Source organism: Podarcis muralis, chromosome 4 (genome assembly GCF_964188315.1).
Source record: "Podarcis muralis chromosome 4, rPodMur119.hap1.1, whole genome shotgun sequence".
Taxonomy (NCBI): Eukaryota; Metazoa; Chordata; class Lepidosauria; order Squamata; family Lacertidae; genus Podarcis; species Podarcis muralis.
The window spans coordinates 4,315,418-4,341,605 of NC_135658.1; the positions used below are offsets into that span (position 1 = coordinate 4,315,418).

At 47.0% G+C, this 26,188-nt stretch overlaps 2 protein-coding genes across 2 annotated transcripts in view; one reads left to right on the top strand and one right to left on the bottom strand.

Moving 5' to 3' along the window:
• Positions 1–26,188, bottom strand: part of LOC144327627 (uncharacterized) — a 365,071-nt gene that overhangs the window by 76,033 nt on the left and 262,850 nt on the right. The window lies entirely within an intron of this gene.
• LOC144327635 (uncharacterized) overlaps positions 18,526–26,188 on the top strand; it is a 100,002-nt gene continuing 92,339 nt past the window's right edge. The window contains exons 1-2 of the mRNA XM_077928043.1: positions 18,526–18,704; positions 19,906–20,413. Of these exons, the coding sequence (XP_077784169.1) occupies positions 19,997–20,413 (417 nt within the window). The 5' untranslated portion in view covers positions 18,526–18,704; positions 19,906–19,996. The remainder of the gene's footprint in view (positions 18,705–19,905; positions 20,414–26,188) is intronic.

Sequence of the window (26,188 nt, forward strand, 5' to 3'; positions counted from 1 at the left end):
TGGATTCAGCAAAACCGATTCCATCTCTTTATAGTATCTGCTGGTGAACCCATCTGGGCCTGGGGCTTTTCCATTTTTTAGGTCTGATATGATTGCTTTTATTTCCTCCATCTTAATTGGGGCGTTCAATTTTTCTTTATCCTCTGCGGGGATCTTATTGATGTTCTTAGATGTTAGATATCTCTCTATTTTTCTTATCTTACTCTTTTCTGTGTTCCTAAAGAGGCCTCCATAGAACTCCCAGAAGGCTCTTCTTATTTCTTTAGGTTTATTTATCTCTTCTCCTTCCACCACTATCCTATTTATGATATTCTGTTCCTTTCTCTTCTTCAGTTGCCAAGCTAATAATTTCCCAGTTTTGTTAGCATATTCAAAATTTCTCTGTCTCAATCTTTTGATTTTCCATTCTATCTCTCTGTTTATCAGCATTGTATATTGGGATTGTAGAATTTTTATGTTCTCTTTTACTTTCTTGTTTTTTGGATTTTGAGTTAATTTCTGTTCATTCTCTGCTAGTTGTTGTATAATTTCTTTTTTCCCTTTTTCTCTTTTTTTATTTTTAATTGCGCTCTGTTGGATAAAAAATCCCCGCATCACCGCCTTGCCTGCGTCCCATACCACCCTTGGTTTTATATTGCTACCTAGATTATCTTCGAAGTACTCTTTTAGTCTATTTTGAGCTTTTTCTACTACTTCTTGGTCATCCAACAGGTATTCCTTCAGTCTCCATCTATTTAGTCTACTCTCCTGCCCTCTCAATTCCATTTTAATTGGATTATGATCTGAGATTGTTCTAACCTGGATCTCCACCCGTACAGATCGTGTGACAAGTTCTTTTGAAATCCACATCTGATCTAGTCTCGATGATGAATCATTAGGTTCTGAATGGAAGGTATATTGCTTTTCTAGGGGATGTTTAAATCTCCAGATATCTACTAAACTACAGTTTTGTACCAGAGAGAAAAAGGTTCTAGGTAACTTCCCTTCTTTACCTTTAGAATCCCTCAATCTGTCCGATTCTAACGACACTACGCCATTCATATCTCCTAATAGTATAATTTTCTGGTCAGCGTACTCCAATAGTTTTGCTTCCAACCTCCCATAGAATTCTGACTTATTCTCATTGGGCGCATATATACCCACTATTATTATCTTTTCTCCCTGCCATTGTATTTGTACTGCTGAAATCCTTCCTTCTTCATCCTTAAAAAGGTGTTTCGCTTCAATTTGTTTATTTATATAAATGACCACCCCCCTTTTTTTACTCCGATCTGAGGATGTGAATTCATTCCCTAATCTTTGGTTGATCAAAATCCTTTTATGTTTCCTCGCTATATGTGTCTCTTGGAGACAAATGACGTCCAGACTTTCCTTCTTCAAAATATGCTCAATTCGGTTCCTTTTTCCCTTATCATTCATCCCATTGACATTCCAACTGTACACCTTTAACATCATTATAATTTACTTCAGTGAAAGAGAAGAAAAAAGAAAAACAAAAAATGAGTAGCGCCTGTTGTCACCTTTCAAACTTTTAGAACTTCCTCCTCGGTCCCTCCCTCCTCCCCCTCCTCCCCTCCCCCACTCCCCGCCCCCCCCAAAGCTTCCCCAGATCCCACCTCCTCTCCCCTGCCCCTCTCTTTTTGCGGTCTTAGTTCTTTGTATTTCCTAAGAAATTTTTCTATTTCACCTGGATTTGTCACTTTTTGTCTCTTGCACCTGTATGTGAAGGAGATACCTTCCGGAAACTCCCACTTGAATTCAATATTGTTTCTTCTAAGTGTCTGTACCAATTCTTTGTAGGAGTCCCTACGTTTTAGCAACCTGACTGGTATATCTTTGAAAATAATTATGTTGTTTCCTCCAACGTTAAATCTTTTCTCTCTATTCTTATAGAGAATCCTATTCCTTATTTCCCTGTTTTTAAATATAATTAAGCAATCTTCTATAAGTTTTTTGTTCCTTGGAGGCTTGGCTTTTAGCCTAAAGGCCGATTGTATTGCCTTATCTACCTCCTCTGTTGGTATCTCCAGCCAGAGGGCTAATTCTGTTATTAGTTTTTCCTTTATATTTTCTCCCTGATCTTCAGGTATGCCTCTTAATCTAAGGTTAGCCTCCCTCTGTCTTAGTTCATTTAGGGCAATCCAGTCTTTCATATCCTCTTGGCTCTTACTCAAGTCTAGAATATCAGCTTTAATTCTTTCTTCCTCACGTCTTACATCCTTTAGTTCTACTTTTGTCTTTTTCAGACCTTCCTCTACTGCCTGTGTCCTCCTAAACACCTCTTTCATTTGGATCTTCAATTCATTAACTGTTTCATCTAGCTTCTTATCTACCTCCCCGATTCTATGGTCTACTTGTTCTAGCTTTTTCTCACTCTCTTTTATCTCCGCAAACATCCTCAATATCTCAGCTCTAAAATCTCCTTCTTGCTTTGACCCTTTTCTTTCCACTGGTGTTCCCCCTTCGGGTCTTTTCCCAGTGTTTGACATTCTTAATTTTAAACAGTCTGCGATACTTGATACAACAATCAATATGATCACCGATACAGTTGCAGCACTTCAGTATAATCCTGTTTGCCTTATTTTATCCCGGCCTTCAAGTTCTTTTGCAGTCTTTCAGTTGCGCTAAGGCCGGCTTGCTTTTAGAGGTCTCTAAGTTGTGTCTGAGCCAACTTATTTCTTAACCCCTTGTTACTTCCTTGAGAGTGTCCATAAACGTCCTGCAGTCTTAGGTAAATATCCTGAAGTCTCAAAATCAGAGATTGGAGGTTTTGAACGTTTTGAACGTTTTATACCCACCCTTTCGACGCCGTGGGTCGGCACAATGATTTCTTAGAAGAAAGTAAGGAAGGTTGCAGCAGGGGGGGTTTGTTCCGCCAATAGTGGATGCAGGGTCTCACCGTCTGGTAGACCCCACTCCACTCTGCCTTGAAGAGGGGAGGGACAAGGGACAAGGGACAAGGTAGGGAGGGAGAGGGGGGTCCACGGGGTCCACGGGGATACCAAACTTTAAGTGTGAAAAAGAAGGCAAAGTAAATCAAACTGGTAATAGGAAAATTCCAAATACAGTAGTCGCAGTAGACCCTTTGTCCACTAGGTGGCTCTCTCAGTCACTGTTTCGTTCTGGAGACAACCTCACCACACACAAAGTTAAAGAGTCCGGTGGTACAGAATGACAAATTATTCCCCAAACACTTAACAGTCTTTAGAAATTAAAGGAGGCAGAGACGTCCTGCTCGTCACTGTAAATCCTGGAAACAGACTAGTACGCACCCGCTGAGCTCTCAGATCAGGTTAACCCGTATTGCCGGAATTGCGATTTAATCTTAGTCCGTTCTCTTAATGGCGTCGCTGGCGTTTCTCTCCCATTCTCCACTGGGCGTGGCGCCCTGTGTGCGACGTATTCCGGCGTCCCTTTCACTTTACAGATGGTTTTAATTTAATGACTTCTTGTTCTGTTCCCTGTTTAGGCACCTCTTTTTATCGAGGTTCAGTTATTTTAGTATAGATATCCTTCGGGGAAACAAAGTAATCACTGGCGGCAACTCCGTACACTCAAATCTGCCCTGCAGTCTCTCTGCGTGCTCACCAATCCCTGGCAACGGCAGAACCCCTTGTTGCTCACTCTTTCTTTCCCCAGGTTTTTGGTTTTCAAAGTTTTCAAAGTTTGAAGTTGTTAATCCTTCCCTTTAAGTTCGTACCCGGGGTTCTATTTTTGGGAGCGGGGCGCTAATCTCCGACGAGGGTTGGGCTGTCCGCTTTCAGGGGAGGAAATGGCTGCCCAGGACCTGCTATCCCGCGCCGCTGTTCTCCTCACCTTAAAAAGGTTACCTGACAACGGAGCGGATCGCGTCTGGTCTCTGCTGGCTCCCTGTACCTCCGGTAATAAGAAAAAGGCCTGGTTAAAAAGGTGTGGATTAGCCTGGCTCCTAAAGCTGTATAATGGTTTTTCCGACCTTTGTATGGATTCTTTGATAGGAAGTGAGTTTAGAGCTAACAGTGAAACTCTTTCCACATTCCACACACTGATAGGGTTTCTCACCTGTATGAATTCTTTGATGGGAAGTGAGATGGGAGCTGTGACTGAAGCTCTTTCCACATTCCACACACTGATACGGTTTCTCCCCTGTATGAATTCTGTGATGGAAAGTGAGAGAGGAGCTTTTCCTGAAGCTCTTACCACATTCCACACACTGATAGTGTTTCTCCCCTGTATGAATTGTGTGATGGGAAGTGAGAGAGGAGCTCATCCTGAAGCTCTTTCCACACACTGATAGGGTTTCTCCCCTGTATGAATTCTTTGATGGGAAGTGAGAGAGGAGCTCATCCTGAAGCTCTTTCCACATTCCACACAATGATAGGGTTTCTCCCCTGTATGAATTCTTTGATGGGAAGTGAGACTGTGGCTGTGACTGAAGCTCTTTCCACATTCAACACACTGATAGGGTTTCTTCCCTGTATGAATTCTTTGATGGGAAGTGAGACTGTGGCTGTGAGTGAAGCTCTTTCCACATTCAACACACTGATAGGGTTTCTTCCCTGTATGAATTCTTTGATGGGAAGTGAGACTGTGGCTGTGACTGAAGCTCTTTCCACATTCAACACACTGATAGGGTTTCTCCCCTGTATGAATTATTTGATGGGAAGTGAGATTGGAGCTGTGACTGAAGCTCTTTCCACATTCCACACACTGATATGGTTTCTCCCCTGTATGAATTCTTTGATGGTAAGTGAGAATGGAGCTCTTCCTGAAGCTCTTTCCACATTCCATGCACTGATAGACTTTCTTTCCAATGATATTTTGTTGATGGGAAGTGGAATGGGAGCTCTGACTACAGCTTTCTCCACACTCCAAATTTTTGAGTGGCTTCTCCTCTCTGGGGATTTTGTCGTGGTCACCTTTGTTCTCGATTTCCGTTTCATCACACTCTGCATTGGAGACAAAAAGGGATTAGAGCCTCAGGAACAAATGGAGAAGCACTGAAGGGAGTTGGGTGTGTGTTCATTACCTGTGTTGTTTTTCATTAACCAACATATTTATTATGAGATTCTGATGAGTTGTTGAATGTTGCTTTGTTTGATATAGTGGTCAAAAATTGTGGAAGACCTTTGGAACAAAGTGTAGTTCTTCTTTTGGAGTAATATTATAAATTTATATATCAATGGAAAGATAATCTCATCAAGAATGCAATCAAGAATGCAATCCAACAAAGTTTGTTCAATTACCTATATTTTATCAAACCTTATAGCCAAATAACCAGAAAAAGGAAGCGCAACTTGCTTTGGTTGACTTTTGTCAGTGTCTTTTGTGATTGCTATCAAGTTGGTCATTTAGTGAGGTTGAAAAACATAATCAAATTAAAGAAATGGCACAAAGAGTTGACCCAGAAAGTGATGTAAAATTGTACTATTAAGTGAACAAGGCTACAGTTGTGAAGAAATTAGATGAAAAATTGGGAAAAACTAAACCAAAGCTGGCAATTGAAGAATGGAGAGACTGTGCCTACAAGACAGAAGAAAATCATCTGGGTGTATACAAGATGACATGGCGCAATGTAATGTGAAGTTGAGTGCAAGTCTGGTCTAAATGTTAGAATTCTAAGGAAAAAAACCATTGTTATCTCTCCAACAAAGGTTGAAAAGATGAAACCCATGTTAACTGTACAGCGGAACAATGGGACAGTGTTATTTGGAGCGATGAAACCCAAATCTCCTTGCTTGGTAGTGATGGCATGAAATATGCGAGAAGAATCAGAGAAGATTTACATCCTACTTGCATTACACCGACTGTGAAACACCCAGACAGTGTGATGATCTGGGGTTGTATGGCAGCCAAAGGTGTGGGCAGAATTTGCGTCATTAATGGGAATATAAATGCGGGAAAATGCATAAACGAAATACTTGAGCCCAAACTGAAGTGTTCCGCAGGTGATCTTTTCCCAGATACTGAACCATTTATATATATATATATATATATATATATATATATATATATATATATATATATATATATATGTGTGTGTGTGTGTGTGTGTGTGTGTGTGTGTGTGTGTGTATGTATATGTATATGTATGTATGTGTGTGTGTGTGTATATATATATATATATATATATATATATATATATATTCTATTTCAACAGGATTCAGCTCCATGTCATGTTGCTGCTGTGTGCAAAAGGTGCTTTCAAGATAATGAAATTTCACTGCTGGAATGGCCTGGGAATAGCCCACACTTCAACCCAATCAGAAATCTATGGAGCCGACTAAAGAAACTTGTTATACAGAAGCAACCCAGCAATAAAGCTCTATTAACAGAGGCAATAATTCAGTCTTGGTTTCCCATCATTACAGCTGCAGAACTAAAAACTTGGTTCACTTCAAGGGAAGGCGTTGTAAGGCTGTAATTAAAGCTAAAGGTTACCAATGGTTACCAAAGGTTTCACGTTTTTTCTTTATGACTGCTGTTCCAATAAATACTCCTTCATAAAAGTCATTGCATTACTTTCTTCATTAAATTATCTTTCCATTGCTATACAATTTTATGGTATTACTCCACACAAAAGTGGTGTTATGAGCCACCAAACCTCAGAAATACACCTTTCAAAATAGGTTTCCACAATTTTGGCCACTAGTAGAAGTTGTTCATTTTAAAGTTAATGTTCTTTATATATGGGATCAGATTATGTTTCATGATTATATGTGTGTTGGAAGCCGCCCAGAGTGGCTGGGGCAACCCAGCCGGATAGGCAGGGTAGAAATAAAAATTATTATTATTACTAAAGTGGTGCCTTGATTTAAGAACCGTCCTCTTCTGGAAAAGATTAAGTTTGTAAACTGAGGTACCACTGTATCATCATCATCATCATCATCATCATCATCATCATCATCATCATCATCATGACTGCTGCTGTTGCTGCTTGTGTGAGTGCTGGGAAGACCGCTCCCTCTCCTGCCAACTCCATCTGGCCTAGGGGGCGGGGCCTGCACTCACCGCCACAGCTTGAGGGCCTCCATCAAGGCCTCCGGGACACGGCTGCTGTTGCTGCTGCTCGCATGAGTGCTGGGAGGACCGCTCCCTCTCCAACCAACTCCATCTGGCCTAGGGCGTGGAGCCTGCACTCATCGCCACAGCTTAAGAGGCCTCCGGGACATTACTGCTGCTGCTGCTCTGGTGAGTGCTGGGTGGGCCGCTCCCTTTCCTGCCAACTCCATCTGGCCTAGGGGGCGGGGCCTGCACTCACCGTCACAGCATAAGGGGCCTGAGAGAGGCCTCCGGGACACTGCTGCTGCTGCTGCTTGTGTGAGTGCTGGGAGGACCGCTCCCTCTCCAACCAACTCCATCTGGCCTAGGGCGTGGAGCCTGCACTCACCGCCACAGCATAAGAGGCCTCCGGGACATTACTGCTGCTGCTGCTTGTGTGAGTGCTGGGAGGACCGCTCCCTCTCCTGCCAACTCCATCTGGCCTAGGGGGCGGGGCCTGCACTTACCACTACATTTTTAAAATGGTTTTAAATGTTTTAAGCACTTTTAATTTGCAGCACTTTAAATGGTGGTTGTTGTTTTTTATAATATTATATTATTTCATTATTTTATTTTTGCTTGGGGTGGGATAAGCATTTAGTCAGGGTGGGGAGTAGTTTAATTTGAGCGCTATTGTTTCTTGCTTTGGTTTTATTATTATTGTTGTTGTTGTTGTTATTCTGTTAATTATTATATAGTTTGTATTTTGCTTTGTAAGGGGAAGGGTCATGGCTGCCTGGGAGTGGGCCTCAGCCAATAGATTGGCTGGGGCAGGTTCCAAAGGGGGGGATGTATTGGGACACCCAATCTCAGTGATCACGGGCAGGAGGAGGAGTTATGCTAAGACCAGACCATGTCATTACCGAGGAGGCAGGTTTAGTCGTTGTTTGAGGACTATCCCTGCCTCCGGGTCTGGCCTTGACCAGATGGATACTGGAATCAACAGGGGAAACCCACATAACCTGAAGGTGTTGCTGTGTAATGCCAGGTCAATGATGAATAAAACCACTGCCATCCACGACCTGATTGTGGATGGAGGATTTGACCTGGCATGTGTGACAGAGACCTGGTTGGATGAGGCAGATGGGCCTGTCCTTGCCGCTGCTTGCCCACCAGGTTTCTCTTACGCACAGCAACCCAGGTCATGTGGGCGGGGAGGGGGGGTTGCAGTGATTTTTAGGAAGTCATTAGTCTGCACCAGGCATCCTATTGGGAAGACCCAGTTCTCTGAGTGCATGTTCTGGAAGTTGGGCAATAGGGGCAGTACTGGATTCCTATTGGTGTACCAATCTCCCCGCTGCACCAAGGATTCCCTGCCCGAGCTGCTTCAGGCCGTGGCGGACCTCCAGGTGTCCTCCTGGAGACACCTAGTTTGGTTGTCCTAGGGGATTTTAACATCCATGCCGACACGACCTTACAAGGGGCCGCTCGGGACTTCGTGGAAAGCATGGCCTCCATGGGGCTGTCCCTGAATAAGTTTGGCCTAACTCATAGCCGCGGACATGCCTTAGACTTAGTGTTTACCTCTACGGGTGTTGGTGATCTGACATTAACAAAAAGCGAAACAAAAGAAGTGCCATGGTCAGATCACTTCCTGGTGCAACTGGACTTCTCTGCAACCCTTCCCCTCTGCAGGGAGGTGGGACTGATTCGGATGGTCCGCCCCCACCACTGAATGGATCCAATTGGCTTCCAGAGAGTGGTAGGGGATGTTTTATCGCAAGTTAATGGCCTTTCAGCAGATTCCCTGGTGGCACGCTGGAATGCGGAGTTAACCAGGGCTATGGACTGTCTGACTCCGAAGCGCTCTCTCCGATTGCATGGAGCCCAGACAGCCCCGTGGTTTCCCCCGGAGCTGAGGGTGATGAAACAATCGATGAGACGGCTAGAGCGCCGGTGGCGGAAAACGCATTGTGAATCAGACCGGACACGGGCTAGAGCTCAACGCCGAGCCTACCAAGTGGCAATGGCGTCGGCGAAGAGGGCCTTCTTCGCCGCCTCCATTGCATCTGCAGAAAACAGCAGAAGGAGACTTTTTCAGGTGGTTCGGAATCTATCGGAACCACCTGCACCACCGGGGCCTGGTAGGGACCCCAAGATCTCCTGCAATGCTTTTGCAAAGTTTTTTGCAGATAAAGTCACTCAGATTCAAAAGGAGGTAGACTCCACCGTGGGAGCAGGGCCAGGGCGGGAGAGTGCTAGAGTTCTGTCTGGTCCTGTTACATGGGATCAATTCCAATCTGTTACCTCCGAGGATGTGGACAGGCTGCTTGGACAGGTGAAACCGACCACCTGTCTCCTTGATCCTTGCCCATCCTGGCTTATAAAAGCTAGTCGGGAAGGGCTGGGCGATGGGCTCTGGGGGGTGGTGAAAGCTTCCCTCTGTGAGGGAGCCTTCCCAGACCCGCTGAAAGAGGCGGTCATTAAAGCGCTTCTTTAAAAAAGATTTTTAGACCCGGCCAATTTGGCTAACTATTGCCCAGTCTCAAATCTACCATTCTTGGGCAAGGTGATTGAGCGGGTGGTTGCCAAACAACTCCAAGCATGCCTGGAGGAAGCGGACCATTTGGATCCCTTCTAATCGGGATTCAGGCCTCACCATGGGACTGAAACTGCCTTGGTCGCGCTGGTTGATGATCTCCGGCGGGCTAGGGATAAAGGTGAGAGCTGTTCCTGGTTCTGCTGGATCTCTCAGCCGCCTTTGACACCATCGACCATAACATCCTTCTGAACCGTCTAGAGAGGCTGGGAGCTGGGGGCACTGTCATACAGTGGTTCCGCTCCTTCCTCCTGGGCCGTGTCCAGAAAGTGGTGGGGGGGATGAGTGTTCAGACCCCTGGGCTCTCACTTGTGGGGTGCCTCAGGGTTCTGTCCTCTCCCCCATGCTTTTTAATATCTACATGAAGCCGCTGGGAGAGATCATCAGGGGGTTTGGGCTGGGTGTTCATCAGTATGCAGATGACACCCAGCTCTACCTCTCCTTTAAATCAGAACCAGTGAAGGCGGTGAAGGTCCTGTGTGAGTGCCTGGAGGCGGTTGGAGGATGGATGGCGGCTAACAGATTGAGGTTGAATCCTGACAAGACAGAAGTACTGTTTTTGGGGGACAGGGAGCGGGTTGGTGTGGGGAATTCCCTGGTCCTGAATGGGGTAACTATGCCCCTGAAGGACCAGGTGTGCAGCCTGGGAGTCATTTTGGACTCACAGCTGTCCATGGAGGCGCAGGTTAACTCTGTGTCCAGGGCAGCTGTCTACCAGCTCCACCTGGTATGCAGGCTAAGACCCTACCTGCCCGCGAACTGTCTCGCCAGAGTGGTGCATGCTCTAGTTATCTCACGCTTGGACTACTGCAATGCGCTCTATGTGAGGCTACCTTTGAAGGTGACCCGGAAACTGCAATTAATCCAGAATGCGGCAGCTAGACTGGTGACTGGGAGTGGCCGCCAGGACCACATAACACCAGTTCTGAGAGATCTGCATTGGCTCCCAGTACGTTTCTGAGCACGATTCAAAGTGTTGGTGCTGATCTTTATAGCCCTAAACAGCCTCAGTCCAGTATACCTGAAGGAGCGTCTCCACCCCCATCGTTCAGCCCGGACACTGAGATCCAGCGCCGAGGGCCTTCTGGCGGTTCCCTCATTGCGAGAAGTGAGGCTACAGGGAACCAAACAGAGGGCCTTCTTGGTAGTGGCGCCTGCCCTGTGGAACGCCCTCCCATCAGATGTCAAAGAGATAAACAATTACCTGACATTCAGAAGACATCTTAAGGCAGCCCTCTTAAGGGAAGTTTTTAATGTGTGATATTTTAGTGTATTTTTGGTTTCTATGGAAGCCGCCCAGAGTGGCTGGGGAAACTCAGCCAGATGGGCGGGGTATAAATAATAAATTACCATCATCATCATCATCATCATCATCACCACTGCTACTTCTACCTGAAATTCAATAAGTCTAGCTCTTCTTCTCTGGCATGGATTTTGTTTGGCCCAGTCACGGCATCCCCTCCATCTCCAATGTGAGGCGTCTCTTTGGTCAACCCAAGACTGACAGCAGCAAAAACAGAAAACCTGACGCTACTTATCTTTCTGAAGCTGACATTGAAGATGGCCTGGGCAGTTCAGACCAGCCCAATCGTGGTAGAAAAAGGAATAATTTGAAGAAGATTGTTCAAAGAAAAAACTAAGTTACTTTTTATTGTGGGGGTGCTAGGTTCCCAGGTGTTATAGGGGCCACTATTGAGCTCTGTGAAAATATATGAGGTTGGTCACATAGAGGTATTTTTTTGATTTCTCCCTTGGCCAGAAACCAGAGGAAGAGCTTGCAGGGGAAAGGGCTTTGCAGGAGGCAAGGAAGCTCCTCCTAGAATTCCGGAGTGGAGAGATAGGAGGGGATCCCAGGGTCATCTAGTCCAACCCCCAGCAATGCAGGAATCTCAGCAAAAGCATCCATGGCAGATGGCCCTCCGATCTCTGCTGAGAAACCTCCAAGGTAGGAGAGTCCACCACCTCCCAAGGGAGACCTTTCCCCTGCCCAACTGCTCTTAGGTGTCCCTCAAGGCAGCGGGTCCTGAGTTCCAGCCCTGCTGAAACCATTGCACTGGCTGCGAAGGAGGAACCCAGCAAAGTTCAAAATAAATAAATCCTATCCTCATCATAAATCAGTAATACTTTATTATGTATGTTTTTTCATGTTTTTTTCTGTCATTTCCCTTTCCAGAAATGCTTAATTGCTAACTCAATGGACTGAAAATGGATGGTTGTTATTATGTTTAGGGAAGCTTTTAATATTTGAAGGACTATTGTATTTTAATATTTTGTTGGAAGCTCAGCTGTACCTGCCGGAGGTGATTCAAAGCCATCCTGGTGAGTGATGGGTGGTGTGGGGGACCCCCATGGGGAAGTGGGGGAGGGAGGGGCTTTGGGGGAGGGGTTGTCCGTCTGCCGGAGAGGAGGACCCTACTGACCCAGGTTCACGTATCCTGTTTGAAAGGGGAATCATCTTAGGGACTTCCTGTGGACATCTGGGTCAGGAATGCTGTTCCTGGAATGGACAAACACACAAGACGTAATCAGCTGGGCATTCACATAATGCTCCCTGAGAACCTGGCAAGGCTATTCCAAGAGTTTTCTCCTGGATTCCAAGTCCTACTGCAGGGGAGGAGGGACATCCCAGGCCTTGGGGACTGATCCTGGCCTCCTTCAACCAGAATGTGGCTCCCCAGGCCAGGGGTAGGCAGCTAAGGGCTGGGGGCCGGATGCGGCCCAATCGTCTTCTCAATCTGGCCTGCAGACGATTCGGGAATCAGCGTGTTTTTACATGAGCATAATGTGTCCTTTTATCTAAAATGCCCTCTGGGTTATTCATGGGCCCTGCCTGGTGTTTTTACATGAGTAGAATGTGTGCTTTTATTTAAAATGCATCTCTGGGTTATTTGTGGGGTATAGGAATTGGTTCATCCCCCCCACAGAAATAGGACTATACTTCCTTCTCCTACCTTTATAGTGTTACGGAAAATCTGGGTGCGTAATTACCCTGCCACCCAGCTCGTCGGACTAAGTCCGCGGGTCCCTGCGGAGAAGAAAGGAGCTCAGCCGGACGCAGGAGCAAACTACGAAGATCCAAGTTTATTGCGCAACAGGTTCAAGATGAGATTGAACCCCGAGAATGGGGCGACATAAACTTTTAAAAGTTCCCTCCGAATCCCAGAATACAGTGCACGAAACATCATGAATACATTATGGGAAGGTTGGGTTTCGCGAGTTACATCCTGAATATCATGAATATATTACAGAAAGGTGGGGGGGGTGACATTAATTAACATTTGAGATAAGGGAGGGGAAACATGCAGAGCGAGAGATATACATAGATAAACATTTATTGAGTACCGGTGGTGGCAAGACAATGGGCCAGAGATATGCATCGTCTGCCACCTAATATTGCCCGGAGGAAGGGTTAGGCGAAACGATCCGACAGGATTAAGGAGTTCCTGTGTACGTGACCTGTCGTTTAGGGGATTATGGAAGTAGGGGTAGCATCATGGAGTCCACAGGGAGCTGAGTTGAATGACACCAAGAGCAAAGAAATCGGAGTTATGGTTGATTTTATATCAATTTCCAAAGATTTCAATGCTTTCCAGCCCATTCCGTATTGTTGATCAAGAGCGGGAACCGAATGGATACATTGTAGCAAGAATGGATACATTGTAGCAAGATTTTGACAGTTTTACGAGGTCCCTGGTTTCGGATCCATTGTTCTCGCAGTGGGGGACCGTCAGCAGCTTGTCAGGAGTGAAATGAGGCGTGCAGTAGCTCCCTGAGCTAGCTTCTGCAGGGCGAATGCATGGCTGTGATTGGCTAAGACGCAGCCCAGTATAGTGAATGGGGATACAATAGGATATGGTCTACTCACGTTAGAAATAGGGCGAGAGGAAGGCATAAGAAAGATGGGGCTTATTTCGCCCGTATAGAGATAGGAAAGAGAGCCTTTTATTCATAAGGCAGGGGTATAGTGTGGTGCTTGTGTAACGGTGTGGGGGCTGAGGGTTCTAGGCAGAGCTGGACACTGTCGAGGTCATCGCCTCGGGTCCCTCCAGGAAGCGGTGGGGAAGGATGGGTACCCCCCCTTCCTCCTTCCGTATCAATAGTAAACGTCTACGCAATGAAACCGAATTGACCCAAGTTTGCCTTCCTCCATCAACCTCAACTTTGCTCTTCAATTCAAAAGACAACACTTCCCTGTGCCCAGGTGAAAACACCTGGCCTTTCATTGCTAGAGCTGCCACCACGCCAGTGGCGTTTACCTCAGTGCTGCGCGAGGAATGACTGAGCAGGCAGCGAGATGCTTTCAGCCTCAGACGCTTGGCGGGTTCTGAAATATTCATAATTTTTATTTATACCCCGCCCTCCCCATCCAAGGCCGGGCTCAGGGCGGCTAACAAGCAATAATAAAAACAAGTTGAATGATTACAACTTAAAAACAAAATTAAAATACAACATTAATATATTGAAACATTAAAATATTAAAATGTAGCCTCATCGTGAGGCATCTGAATATAGACTGCATTTTTAATCAAGGCTTATATTGGCTTATATTTTGATCAGGTTCCTAAAATTCTAAAAATGGGCTTAAATTCACAAATGTTTCATGCCAGGCAGAAGACCAGCTGCTTAGAGAACCTTGGCAATGTTTTCCTCCTAGACAAGGGCCCCCCTGATTTATAGCAGAAAACAATTCTCAAAGTCGTAAAAAGGGAATTACAGGCTAAGAGCAAGGTTACAGACCCTACATAATTAAGAGTTGGTAAATAGTAAGAATTATTATACCTCCCATTAAAACTTGAGCCGCAGGGCAAAAGGCCAAGAGCAAATGGAAGAGAAAACAACTGGCTGGAGAAGGGGAAGAGGCTTTTTTCCCCTATTTTATTTTGAGGCTGTAAACTGTTCCTTCCTTTTACTTTGAGGAGGTTTATCCTTCTAAAAAGCTATCTATGATAATGTATGAAATATGCTGGCTTAAATGTAATTATGCAAAGGATCTAGAAAGAAAGAAATGTTAAATTCTTATTTCATAGAGTCATATTGCTGTGAGACCAGAGGGGCAAAATGAGCCCAGCCCCCTGCCAGACAAGAGACGCCATCGAGCACTCATGACAAATGGTTGTCAGGCCTTTGTTTAAAGACCTCCAAAAAGGAGATCTTTCATTGATGATGCATGAGAATATGAACCCAAGGTCTCTGACATCTGTTCAAGATAAAAAATTAAAATTATTAACCATCTGTTTTGGAGGGCAAGGAGGGCAAGAGGTGAGCTGGTAATTAAGGATCCTTGTTGAGACAAATGTAAGATATATGACTACTTATTTGTCATTTATAGATAGAAGAATATATAGCTTTTTGTATCCCATAAAAGGCAATAGGAAATGGGTGTATCTTTTGTGATTGGTTCTAGCAAACAACCAATAGGAATTTCAACCAGGCTGATTGGACAGAGGCAGCCACAGGAGGAGCAAAGGGGGCTGGATTAAGGGAATATAAGTGCTGGCCATAATGGCAGGAAGCCAGGCCAGAGCTTGGTAACCATATACCACTGTGCCTCTCATTTATTTGTCTGACAAATAAATTATTATTTTAATTTCTCTATTGCTGCATTGAATATTTCATTCCAGCTAAGCGTTAACCACAAGCAGGGTGCTACAATCGCAGGAGGAGAAAGGAAAAGAAAAAAGAAAGAGAGGGAGGGAGGGAATCAAATTGGCTCCAAGCCAAAGGCCAGGCACAACAACTGTCTTACAGGCCCTGCGGAAAGAAATCAGATCCTGCAGGGCCCTGGTCTCATGAGGCAGAGCGTTCCACCAGGTAGGAGCCAGTGTTGAAAAGGCCCTGGCTCTGGTTGAAGCCAATCTAACTTCCTTAGGGCCCGGGACCACTAGGGTGCTGCTATTTATGGACCTTAAGATCCTCCGTGGGGCATACCGGGAGAGGCGGTCCCATAGGTACGAGGGTCCTAGGCCGTGAAGGGCTTTAAAGGTCAAAACCAGCACCTTAAATCTGACTCTGTGCTTCACCGGGAGCCAGTGCAGCTTGAAAAGCACTGGGTAAATATGCTCCCATGGCAGAGACCCCGTGAGAAGCCTTGCTGCAGCATTCTGCACCCGCTGGAGTTTCTGGGACAGCTTCAAGGGCAGCCCCGCGTAGAGCGAATTACAGTAGTCAAGCCTGGAGGTGACCGTTGCATGGATCACTGTGGCCAGGTCAGGGCGGGAAAGGTAAGGACCAACTGCTTGATGCAGTGAGGGTGGAAAAATGTTGCCTTAGCTGTTGCTGTAACCTGCGCCTCCATGGAAAGGGAGGCGTCAAGGATTACACCCAAGCTCTTAACGGAAGGCAATGGCACTAATTGGGCCCCCGCAAGAGAAGGGAGTTGGTCCCTCATCCCCATGCCATCCCGACCCAGCCATAGGACCTCTGTCTTCGAAGGATTTAGTTTCAATCGGCTCCCATGAAACCATCCAGCCACAGCTTCCAAGCATCTGGTCAGTGTGTCCGGGGACGAGTCAGTGTGGCCATCCATCAGCAGACAGAGCTGAGTGTCATCAGCATATTGGTGACAGCCCAGCCCAAAGCTCCGGATAATCTGGGCAAGGGGACGCATAAAGATGTTAAAAAGCATCAGGGAGAGAATTGCGCCCTGTGGCACTCCACACACCAAGGAGTGGCGCGACGACATTTCCCTCCCTAGTGCCACCCTCTGTCCCCGACCAGAGATAAAAGAGCACAGCCAGTTACGGGCTATGCCCTGTATTCCCACATTGGCGAGGTGGTGGTCCAGAAGATCATGATCGACCATGTCAAAGGCTGCTGACAGATCTAAAAGGATCAGCAGCCCCGACCCGCCTTGATCCAGTTGTCTACGGAGATCGTCTGTTAGGGCAACCAGAGCTGTCTTGGTCCCAAAACCAGGACGGAAACCGGACTGAAATGGATCTAAAGCCGATGTTTCCTCCGGAAACCTACCAAGCTGTTCAGGACCCCTCTCTCGATTACCTTACCCACTTCAGAGGGTCTGCCAGACTTACCACAGACTCAGACCACTGCCGTGCCTGCCATTCCGCCAACTCCACTCGCAGAGCTTCCACCCACAGCAGCGGACCCAGGGGACTTGGTCTCAATGCCACCTAGGGTCGCACCACAGCCTCAGCAAGAATTGGGTGGCCCCCCGGACTTGGCTACCAGTCCCCGGCGGTCTGGCAGAGTTTCCAAGTGCCCAACTTATTTAAAGGACTATTTTGTTGGACACGTATCACTGTTGGTCTAAGTAAGTGAAATGTAACCGATAATGCTTTTGCACCTAATTGAACCATTACGTGTAGTGCTGTATATAAGGAAAGCATTATGATTGTAACTAACGCCTTATCTCGGTGGGGAGGGGTGTTATGTACTGAAGTTCTCACCCTGGGCCAGCAGGGGGATACTGTAGATAGTTATGCAAATGAAGGATCAAAAGTGATGTTCAGTGATTGGATAGTTTTTGAAAGTTGCTACAGTAATGTTGTACTGGAGCTCTATATAAGCAGGCTGACTGAGCCCTTCAGTTCAGTTCTGGCCTCTGAATAAATGTGCTGGTCCAGGGGGGAGGTTACCATGGGGTGAGGTCTAGGACCTGAGTCGAGGGTCCTCCACGGGCGAAGCGGGGTCCACAGCGAGGAGCCGGGCAAGGACAGGAACTCTGGGGGAACCGGACTGGGTGCTGGCCGAAACAGCTCTTCAACGAAGTTGCTCCCGCAACCTGGGACCGGGCTGACTGGCCTTTATCTTCTCTGAGGCCAGGGGCGGTCCCGGCCCCCAGGAGACCCGCCTCTCCTGGTCTTAAGGTGAGCACTCCTCCTGGCAGAAACCAGTTCCCTTTGCCTCTCTGCCCTGAGCCTCTGCAGTTCAGGAGAGGCTGAAGGGTTACTGGACCCAGGGGGAGACTCACCTGTAGGCACTGAGTCCTCAACCACCTCCGGAGCCAGAGTGGATTCACCTGGTGCCTGCTCCTGAGGATCCGGCACAGGTGCAGGCGCTTCAGAATCAAGGCCCTGCCCCAGTTCAGCCGGCCCTGGAGGCGGGGACTCCTGTGCAGGCTGGGATTCCTCCGGTTCAGCCTCTGAATCGGATTCCCAGGCCATCACAATAAACAAGAGCTGTTTGAAGAATCGCTGTGTCGTCTGATATGTTCACCCACAACTTAACACTGCAGGCCAGATTCACGACCCTGGTGGGCTGGATACGGCCCAGGGAACACAGTTTGAGGACCCCTGGCCTACACTGACTGGCAGCAGCTCCCCAGAGTTTCAGGCAGGGATTTTGTCCGGCCCTGGCAGGAGATGTCAGGGGCTGACCCTGGGACATTCTGCATGCCAAGCAGATGCTCCAGGGCTCCCCATATTTCCCTGCACTTTCAACGTTATGCTATTAGCAACCGTGGAGATTCCACCTGCCTCTTTCGAAAGGAGAACACTCACCTGATCAATAGTAATAGTAGTAGTACTACTACTACTACTACTAATAATAATAACAACAGCCAGTGCAATGGTTTCAGCAGGGCTAGAACTCAGGACCTGCTGCCTTGAGGGACACCTAAGAGGAGTTGGGCAGGGGAAAGGTCTCCCTTGGGAGGTGGGGGACTCTCCTTCCTTGGAGGTTTCTGAGCAGAGATCGGACGGCCATCTGCCATGGATGCTTTAGCTGAGATTCCTGCCTTGCTGGGGGTTGGACTAGATGACCCTGGGATCCCCTCCTATCTCTCCACTCCTGAATTCCTGGAGGAGCTTCCTTGCCTCCTGCAAAGCCCTTTTCCCTGCAAGCTCTTCCTCTGGTTTCTGGCCAAGGGAGGGAGATGCTCAGAGTCCAGCCAAGAGCCTCGCGCTCCAAAAGGATATCTGGGCATGGGCGGAGCCAGGGGGGGCAGCTGCCCCCCTGAATCCATAAGAAATAATAAGAATCTGAGAGAGGGCTGAGCTGGGTGGACTCGGCTTGGCAAGGGTTAAAGGGAACCGAGCTGCCTTCCTAGAGAGGCCAGGAAGCAAGGGGGGGCAGGTCCTCCAGAGCCAAGGCCCCTCCCTCCCCAGTCCTTTCCTGCAAGGAGGGGGGGGGTGTTGCTTTGTGTCTCTCCTGCAAGGGCCGAATCTCAGCCCCCTCCTGGGATCTGGTGAGTCCATAGCTGTCAACTTTCAGATGTTAAAATAAGGGATCAGCAGCCTCACCTATCTCCCAATCCGGGATAGCAGCAGGAAGCAGCGGGAAACGGCGCTGGAATAAGGGAATTTCCCGCAAAAAAAGAAGGAAGGTTGACAGCTGTGGGTGGGTCTCCTCCTCCCCACCCCCAGAGGGTGCAGTGGAGAGACGGTGTGGGTCCCAGGGCTGGGGCAGGAGAGGGGGCCTGGGGGGCCTGATCTGCTCCTGCAGGGGGGACACCCCAAGTCAGGGAGGGGAGGGTCCTGCCAGGGAGGGGCCAGGTCTGCCACGCTCTCCTTCCTGGAGATCAGAGGATCCCTGACTCCCACGAAATCTCCCTTTTTAAAACAAAGAAGTCCCTAGGACTTTAACTCTGTGTGACATCGCTCAGCCTCATTGCACAACAGAGGAAACATGTGCAAATGGTTTTCCAAAGCTGGAGGAGGAGGTGGACTAGCCCCCCCCCCAAAGAAAACCCCCACAGGGAGGGAGGAAGTTAAGGTGAGAGAGAAAGGCCAGGAATAAAGAGAGGGATCCCAGCCCATAGTCTGGCTGCTGCATTCCAAACCAGTTTGTGTTAAGCTATCTAATAGAACAACAAAAAAATCAAAAAATCAAGTTTGGCAACCGCCCACTTGGCCCTCTGGGGGTTGGCCAGATACATTCCTGGCCCTCGGAAGAGAGAAAAAGAGACCTCACCCCACGAATCTGTCTGGACAGCGGCAGAGATTGCAGAAAAGGAGACAGAAGCAGGGAGTGGAGGTGGGGTGAGGGTGGGGGTGAGGGTGGGGGGAGCAACTCCAGAGGACCCCCAGGTCAGGACCCCCACTAGAGAAAAGCATCCATTTATCACAAGATACAAATGACTCCCTTGTCATTCAGTTCTGACTTCATGCATTGACTGGAAGGATGGAGAAACCATGTTGATTCATCTCCCAGAAATCCCTTCCGTTGCCTCCACATTCTGCATTGCAATCTTCCTTCTAGGACAGCTAGGGTCTGCTTTCTTCTTCTTCTCCTCCTCCTCCTTCTTCTTCTTCAGAAGATAGCTCATGGTTTGGTCTGTGGTGCAGTCCAGCTCTGGTTCCCTCCAAGACTCATCCATGCTTGCTCAGGATCCTGTTCCTTCTTCTGACCTACATATTCTTTAACAAAACAATGTATTTGCTTTGTAGGATTTGCTAGAGCTTCTCATTAAGACGGACAGAACTTGGCAGAAGACCAAAGGGTTCCTTCCGATCTCTCAGAGGCTTCCTGAGAGCACAGATGGATGTGCGAGACTCAGCTGGCCCTGGAACAGGAAGAGGCCATGCCAACCAAACTGGGAGCAGTGGGGGATTCTGGGAAAACTCTGTGCAGAAGATCCTGGGTGAGGAGGACACCCTCCGCTCAGAGGTGCAGAGCCAGCAGGTGAGGCAGTTCTGCTGCCAGGAGGCCAAAGGACCCCGAGAGGTTTGCAGCCGACTCCACCACCTTGACCATCAGTGGCTGAAGCCGGAAAGGCACACGAAAGCTGAGATGCTGGACCTGGTGATCTTGGAGCAGTTCCTGGCTGTCCTTCCCCTGGAGATGGAGAGCTGGGTGAGGGACTGCGGAGCGGAGACTAGTTCCCAGGCGGTGGCCCTGGCCGAAGGTTTGCTCCTGAGTCAGGCAGAGGAGAGAAAGCAGGCAGAGAGAAAGCAGGTGAGAGAGACTTCCCTCTGGATACTCCCAAGGGCCTCCAAACAGGACAGAGAACATCCCATAATGGTCTGCTGATGGCCCATCCTTTTTCTGGGAAAGCATCCATGGAATGAGATCTCACACCCTTCAAGTCTTTGTCATTCTCTTTCTAGTATTTCTCCCCATTCTCTGTTTTGAATCCTTGTTTTTTTTTTCCAGGGAAAGGATCTCTTTGCAGAAATGGACCTGGATTCCTGTGAGGCAGAGAGGCCTCCGTTGGACACCAGAGAGAGGCCACTGGGTAAGGAGGAAGGTGACTTTTCTCCACAGGTCTCATTCTGTTGGTTTTTTCATCTTGTTTTGGGGATAGACGGTTGGGAACAAGGGTCCAGAGGAGGGGAGATGTATTTCTGCACAACAAACATATGAAATGGGCACAAACGTCCAAATACTCTCAGCAGGTAAGTCCTTCTCAAAGGCCCCTCTGTAGTTAGAGATGCCCTGTTTCACCTGTGAGAGAAGCAGGCACTCCTGGCATCCTGCTTACCTTTTTTCTTTTGCAGGTGACAGAAGGATGCCGGCAAGACCTCCTGATCCATCTTTTCATGGGGGCAGAAGGGAAGCAGCGGCTGTGGAACCAGATCAGGTCAGGGGAAGCTGCCTTGTGGGGACAGAGGCCGAGGGATGGAGCAATGTCATGGACTGGTTGGGCACAGAGGAGTGGTGGGAGGAAGCAGCTGGGGAACCAGGAAGAGAAGATGGCTCAGAGCCGAAGAAGTGGAGGTGGAGGAAGGATGAGGGAGAAGTCTGGGAAGAGGAGGTGTCAGAAGCTGAAGGGGAAACAGGGCTTAGTGAACTGGCAGACTCTGGGGCAGAATGCAGTACAGAATCAGAGGCAGAAGAGGAAGGAGGCGAGTGGGAGAGGAAGGTCGAGAGGCTGAGGTGAGTCAGGAGAAGGAGGAGCCACCGGTGGCTCCCTCTCCTTTTGCCAGAAGCCCCCCTCCCTGCTTGTCTCTCAGAGCCAGGAGACCCCCTGCAATGCAGGAATCTCTGCTAGATCATCCAAGACAAATGGCCATTCAAAATAGGCTTATTTTATTTCTAGATTGATCACTGAATGCTAAAATTGATTTCTAAGCAGTGGACAAATGAGAACAAATAGCGGCCTGGATTCACCTAACCAGCCCCATCGGCTGCAAAATGGGGCCTGCCCCCCATTCCTCCCCCTCCCCATTCCTCCATGAATCCCTTGAATTTGGCTCTAGGGCATTGGAAGGAAACCCCCCAGAACAGCCCAGGAGAAGAGGAGAAAGTGGATCCTTCCATTGGGGAAACTGGAACGCTTGCCTAGGCAGAATGACTTGAATAACACAAGGTGGAGTACAACTTATTTGCACAAAAACGAATACCCATAATTTAAACTTAGAATAAAATAAGCATCCATAATTAAAATGCGCAGCAAAGCAATCCTATTGAAACAACACTGCAATTTACAGGAAGGAAACAACAGAGCATTGTGGAGCAGATCATATTTCTCCTGTCTCAGAGGAGGACATTTCCCTTTTTCTTTTAGAGTCCAGTGTGCTTTGAAGATGTTGCTGTTCGTTTCACGGACGAGGAGTGGGCGTTGCTGGATCCTGACCAGAGAGCCCTGCATAAGGACGTCATGGAGGAGAATCGTGGGATCGTGGCCTCTCTTGGTAAGGCTCCCTGTGGGATCGTCCTATCTGCCTGGAAATTCAAAAAATACCTCTATGTCAGTGTTCCCCAACCTTGGGCCTCCAGCTGTTTTTGGACTACAATTCCCATCATCCTTGACCACTGGTCTTGCTAGTGAGGGATGATGGGAGTTGTAGTCCAAAAACAGCTGGAGGCCCAAGGTTGGGGAACACTGCTCTATGTGACCAACGTCATATATTTTCACAGAGCTCAACAGCGCCCCCTACAACACCTGGGAACCTAACACCCCCACAATAAAGAGTAACTTACAGTTTTTTCTTTGAACAATCTTCCTCAGATTATTCCTTTTTCTACCATGATTGGGCTGGTCTCAACTGTCCAGGCCATCTTCAATGTCAGCTTCAGAATTGTTAGGAAAGATAAGTAGCTTCAGGTTTTCTGCTTTTGTTTTTGCTCCTGTCAGTCTTGGGTTGACCAAAGAGACGAGTGACATTGGAGATGGAGGGGATGCCATGACTGGGCCAAACAAAATTCACCCCAGAGAAGAGCTAGACTTATTGAATTTCAGGTAGAAGTAGCAGTGGTGGTGATGATGATACAGTGGTCCCTCGGTTTACAAACTTAATCTTTTCTGGAAGAGGACTGTTCTTAAATCAAGGTACCACTGTAGTAATAATAATAATTTATATTTATACCCTGCCCATCTGGCTGCATTCCTCCAGCCACTCTGGGCAGCTTCCAACACACATATAAACATGAAACATAAATAATAATAATCTGATTCCATATAAAAGAACATTAACTTTAAAATGAACAACTTATAGTAGTGGCCGAAATTGTGGAAACCTTTTGTGAAAAGTGTATTTCTGAGGTTTGATGGCTCATAACACCGCTTTTGTGTGGAGTAATACCATAAAATTATATAGCAATGGAAAGATAATTTAACGAAGAATGTAATGTGATGACTTTTATGAAGGAGTATTTATTAGAACAGCAGTCATAAAGAAAAAACGTGAAACCTTTGGTAACCATTGGTAACCTTTAGCTTTAATTACGGCCTTACAATGCCTTCACTTGAAGTGAACCAAGTTTTTAGTTCTGCAGCTGTAATAGTGGGAAACCAAGACTGAATTATTGCCTCTGTTAATTGGGCTTTATTGCTGGGTTGCTTCTGACTAACAAGTTTCTTTTGTCGGCTCCATAGATGTCTGATTGGGTTAAAGTTTTGGCTATTCCCAGGCCATTCCAGCAGTGAAATATCATTATCTTGAAAGCACCTTTTGCACACAGCACCAACACGACATATAGCTGAATCCTGTTGAAAATGTATAAATGCTTCGGTATCTGGGAAAAGATCACCTGCGGAACACTTCAGTTTGGGCTCACGTATTTCGTTTATGCATTTTTCCGCATTTATATTCCCATTAATGATGCAAATTCTGCCCACACCTTTTGCTGCGATACAACCCCAGATCATCACACTGTATGGGTGTTTCACGGTTGGTGTAATGCAAGAAGGATGTAAATCTTCTCTGATTCTTCTCCTCGCATATTTCATCACTACCAAGCAAGGAGATTTGGGTCTCATCGCTCCAAATAACACCGCCCCATTGTTCCACTGTCCAGTTAACATGGGTTTCATCTTTTCAACCTTTGCAGGAGAGATAACAATGGCTTTTTCTTAGAATTCTAACATTTCGACCAGTCCTTGCACTCAACTTCCCATTACATTGCGCCATGTCATCTTGTATACACCCAGATGATTTTCTTCTGTCATGTAGGCACAGTCTCTCCACTCGTCCATCATCACTTTTGTAGTGACTGAGTCTCCTTATAAAAAGGTAAAGGTACCCCTGCCCGTATGGGCCAGTCTTGACAGACTCTAGGGTTGTGCACCCATCTCACTCAAGAGGCCGGGGGCCAGCGCTGTCCGGAGACACTTCCGGGTCATGTGGCCAGGGTGACATCGCTGCTCTGGCGAGCCAGAGCCACACATGGAAACACCGTTTACCTTCCCGCTAGTAAGCGGTCCCTATTTATCTACTTGCACCCGGGAGTGCTTTCAAACTGCTAGGTTGGCAAGCGCTGGGACCGAACAACGGGAGTGCACCCCGCTGCGGGGATTCGAACCGTCGACCTTTCGATCGGCAAGTCCTAGGCGCTGAGTCTTTTACCCACAGCGCCACCCGCGTCCCTGAGTCTCCTTATACCTCTTCAAAAATATAGAAAGGCCAACTTTGGTTAAGTTTTCCCCAATCTCTCTTCTAATTTCTTCCTAACTGTAGCCTTGCTCACTTAATAGTACAATCTTATATCACTTTCTGGGGACCACTCAACTCCTTGTGCCATTTCTATAATTTTATTATGTCTTACACCCTCACTAAATGAAAGAACACAAAAAACCAACCAACTTGATAGCAATCACATAACACACTGACAAAAGTCAACCAAAGCAAGTTGTGCTTCCTTTTTCAGGTTATTTGGCTATAACGTTTGATAGAATACGGGTAATTGAACAAACTTTGTTGGATTGCATTCTTGATTGCATTTTTGATCGAATTATCTTTCCATTGATATATAATTTTATGACATTACTCCAAATGAAGCGGTGTTATAAGCCATCAAAACTCTGAAATACACTTTTTTCCAAAAGTCTTTCACAATTTTGACCACAGCTTTAGATAAACAAAGCAACATTCAACAACTCATCCGAATCTCATATTAAACAAACAACACAGGTAATGAACACACACGCAACTCCCTTCAGTTCTTCACCATTTGCTCCTGAGGCTCTAATCCCTTTTTGTCCCCAATGCAGATTGTGATGAATTGGAAATCGAGAACAAAGGGGACCACGAAAAAATCCCCAGAGAGGAGAAGCCACACAAAAATTTGGAGTGTGGAGAAAGCTGCAGTCAGAGCTCCAATTCCACTTCCCATCAACAAAATCTCATTGGAAAGAAACTCTATCAGTGCATGGGATGTGGAAAGAGCTTCACTCATAGCTCCTCTCTCACTTCCCATCAAAGAATTCATACAGGAGAGAAACCCTATCAGTGTATGGAATGTGGAAAGAGCTTCACTCATAGCTCCTCTCTCACTTCCCATCAAAGAATTCATACAGGGGAGAAACCCTATCAGTGTGTGGAATGTGGAAAGAGCTTCACATGTAGCTCCTCTCTCACTTCCCATCAAAGAATTCATACAGGGGAGAAACCCTATCAGTGTGTGGAATGTGGAAAGAGCTTCAGAAAGAGCTCCGATCTCATTTCTCATCAAAGAATTCATATAGGGGAGAAACCCTATCAGTGTGTGGAATGTGGAAAGAGCTTCACTGATAGCTCCACTCTCACTAACCATCAAAGAATTCATACAGGGGAGAAACCCTATCAGTGTATGGAATGTGGAAAGAGCTTCAGTCAGAGCTCCAATCTCACTTCCCATCAAAGAATTCATACAGGGGAGAAACCCTATCAGTGTGTGGAATGCGGAAAGAGCTTCAGGAAGAGCTGCGATCTCACTTCCCATCAAAGAATTCATATAGGGGAGAAACCCTATCAGTGTGTGGAATGTGGAAAGAGCTTCACTGATAGCTCCTATCTCACTTCCCATCAAAGAATTCATACAGGGGATAAGCCCTATCAGTGTGTGGAATGTGGAAAGCGCTTCAGTCGGAGCTCCAATCTCACTTCCCATCAAAGAATTCATACAGGGGAGAAACCCTATCAGTGTGTGGAATGTGGAAAGAGCTTCACTCATAGCTCCCATCTCACTTCCCATCAAAGAATTCATACAGGGGAGAAACCCTATCCGTGCGTAGAATGTGGAAAGAGCTTCAGTCAGAGCTCCTCTCTCACTTCTCATCAAAGAATTCATAAAGGAGAGAAACCCTATCAGTGTGTGGAATGTGGAAAGAGCTTCAGTCAGATCTCCACTCTCACTTCCCATCGAAGAATTCATACAGGGGAGAAACCCTATCCGTGCGTAGAATGTGGAAAGAGCTTCACTGATAGCTCCTCTCTCACTTCCCATCAAAGAATTCATAAAGGGGAGAAACCCTATCAGTGTGCGGAATGTGGAAAAAGCTTCATTAGAAACTCTGATCTTACTTCCCAT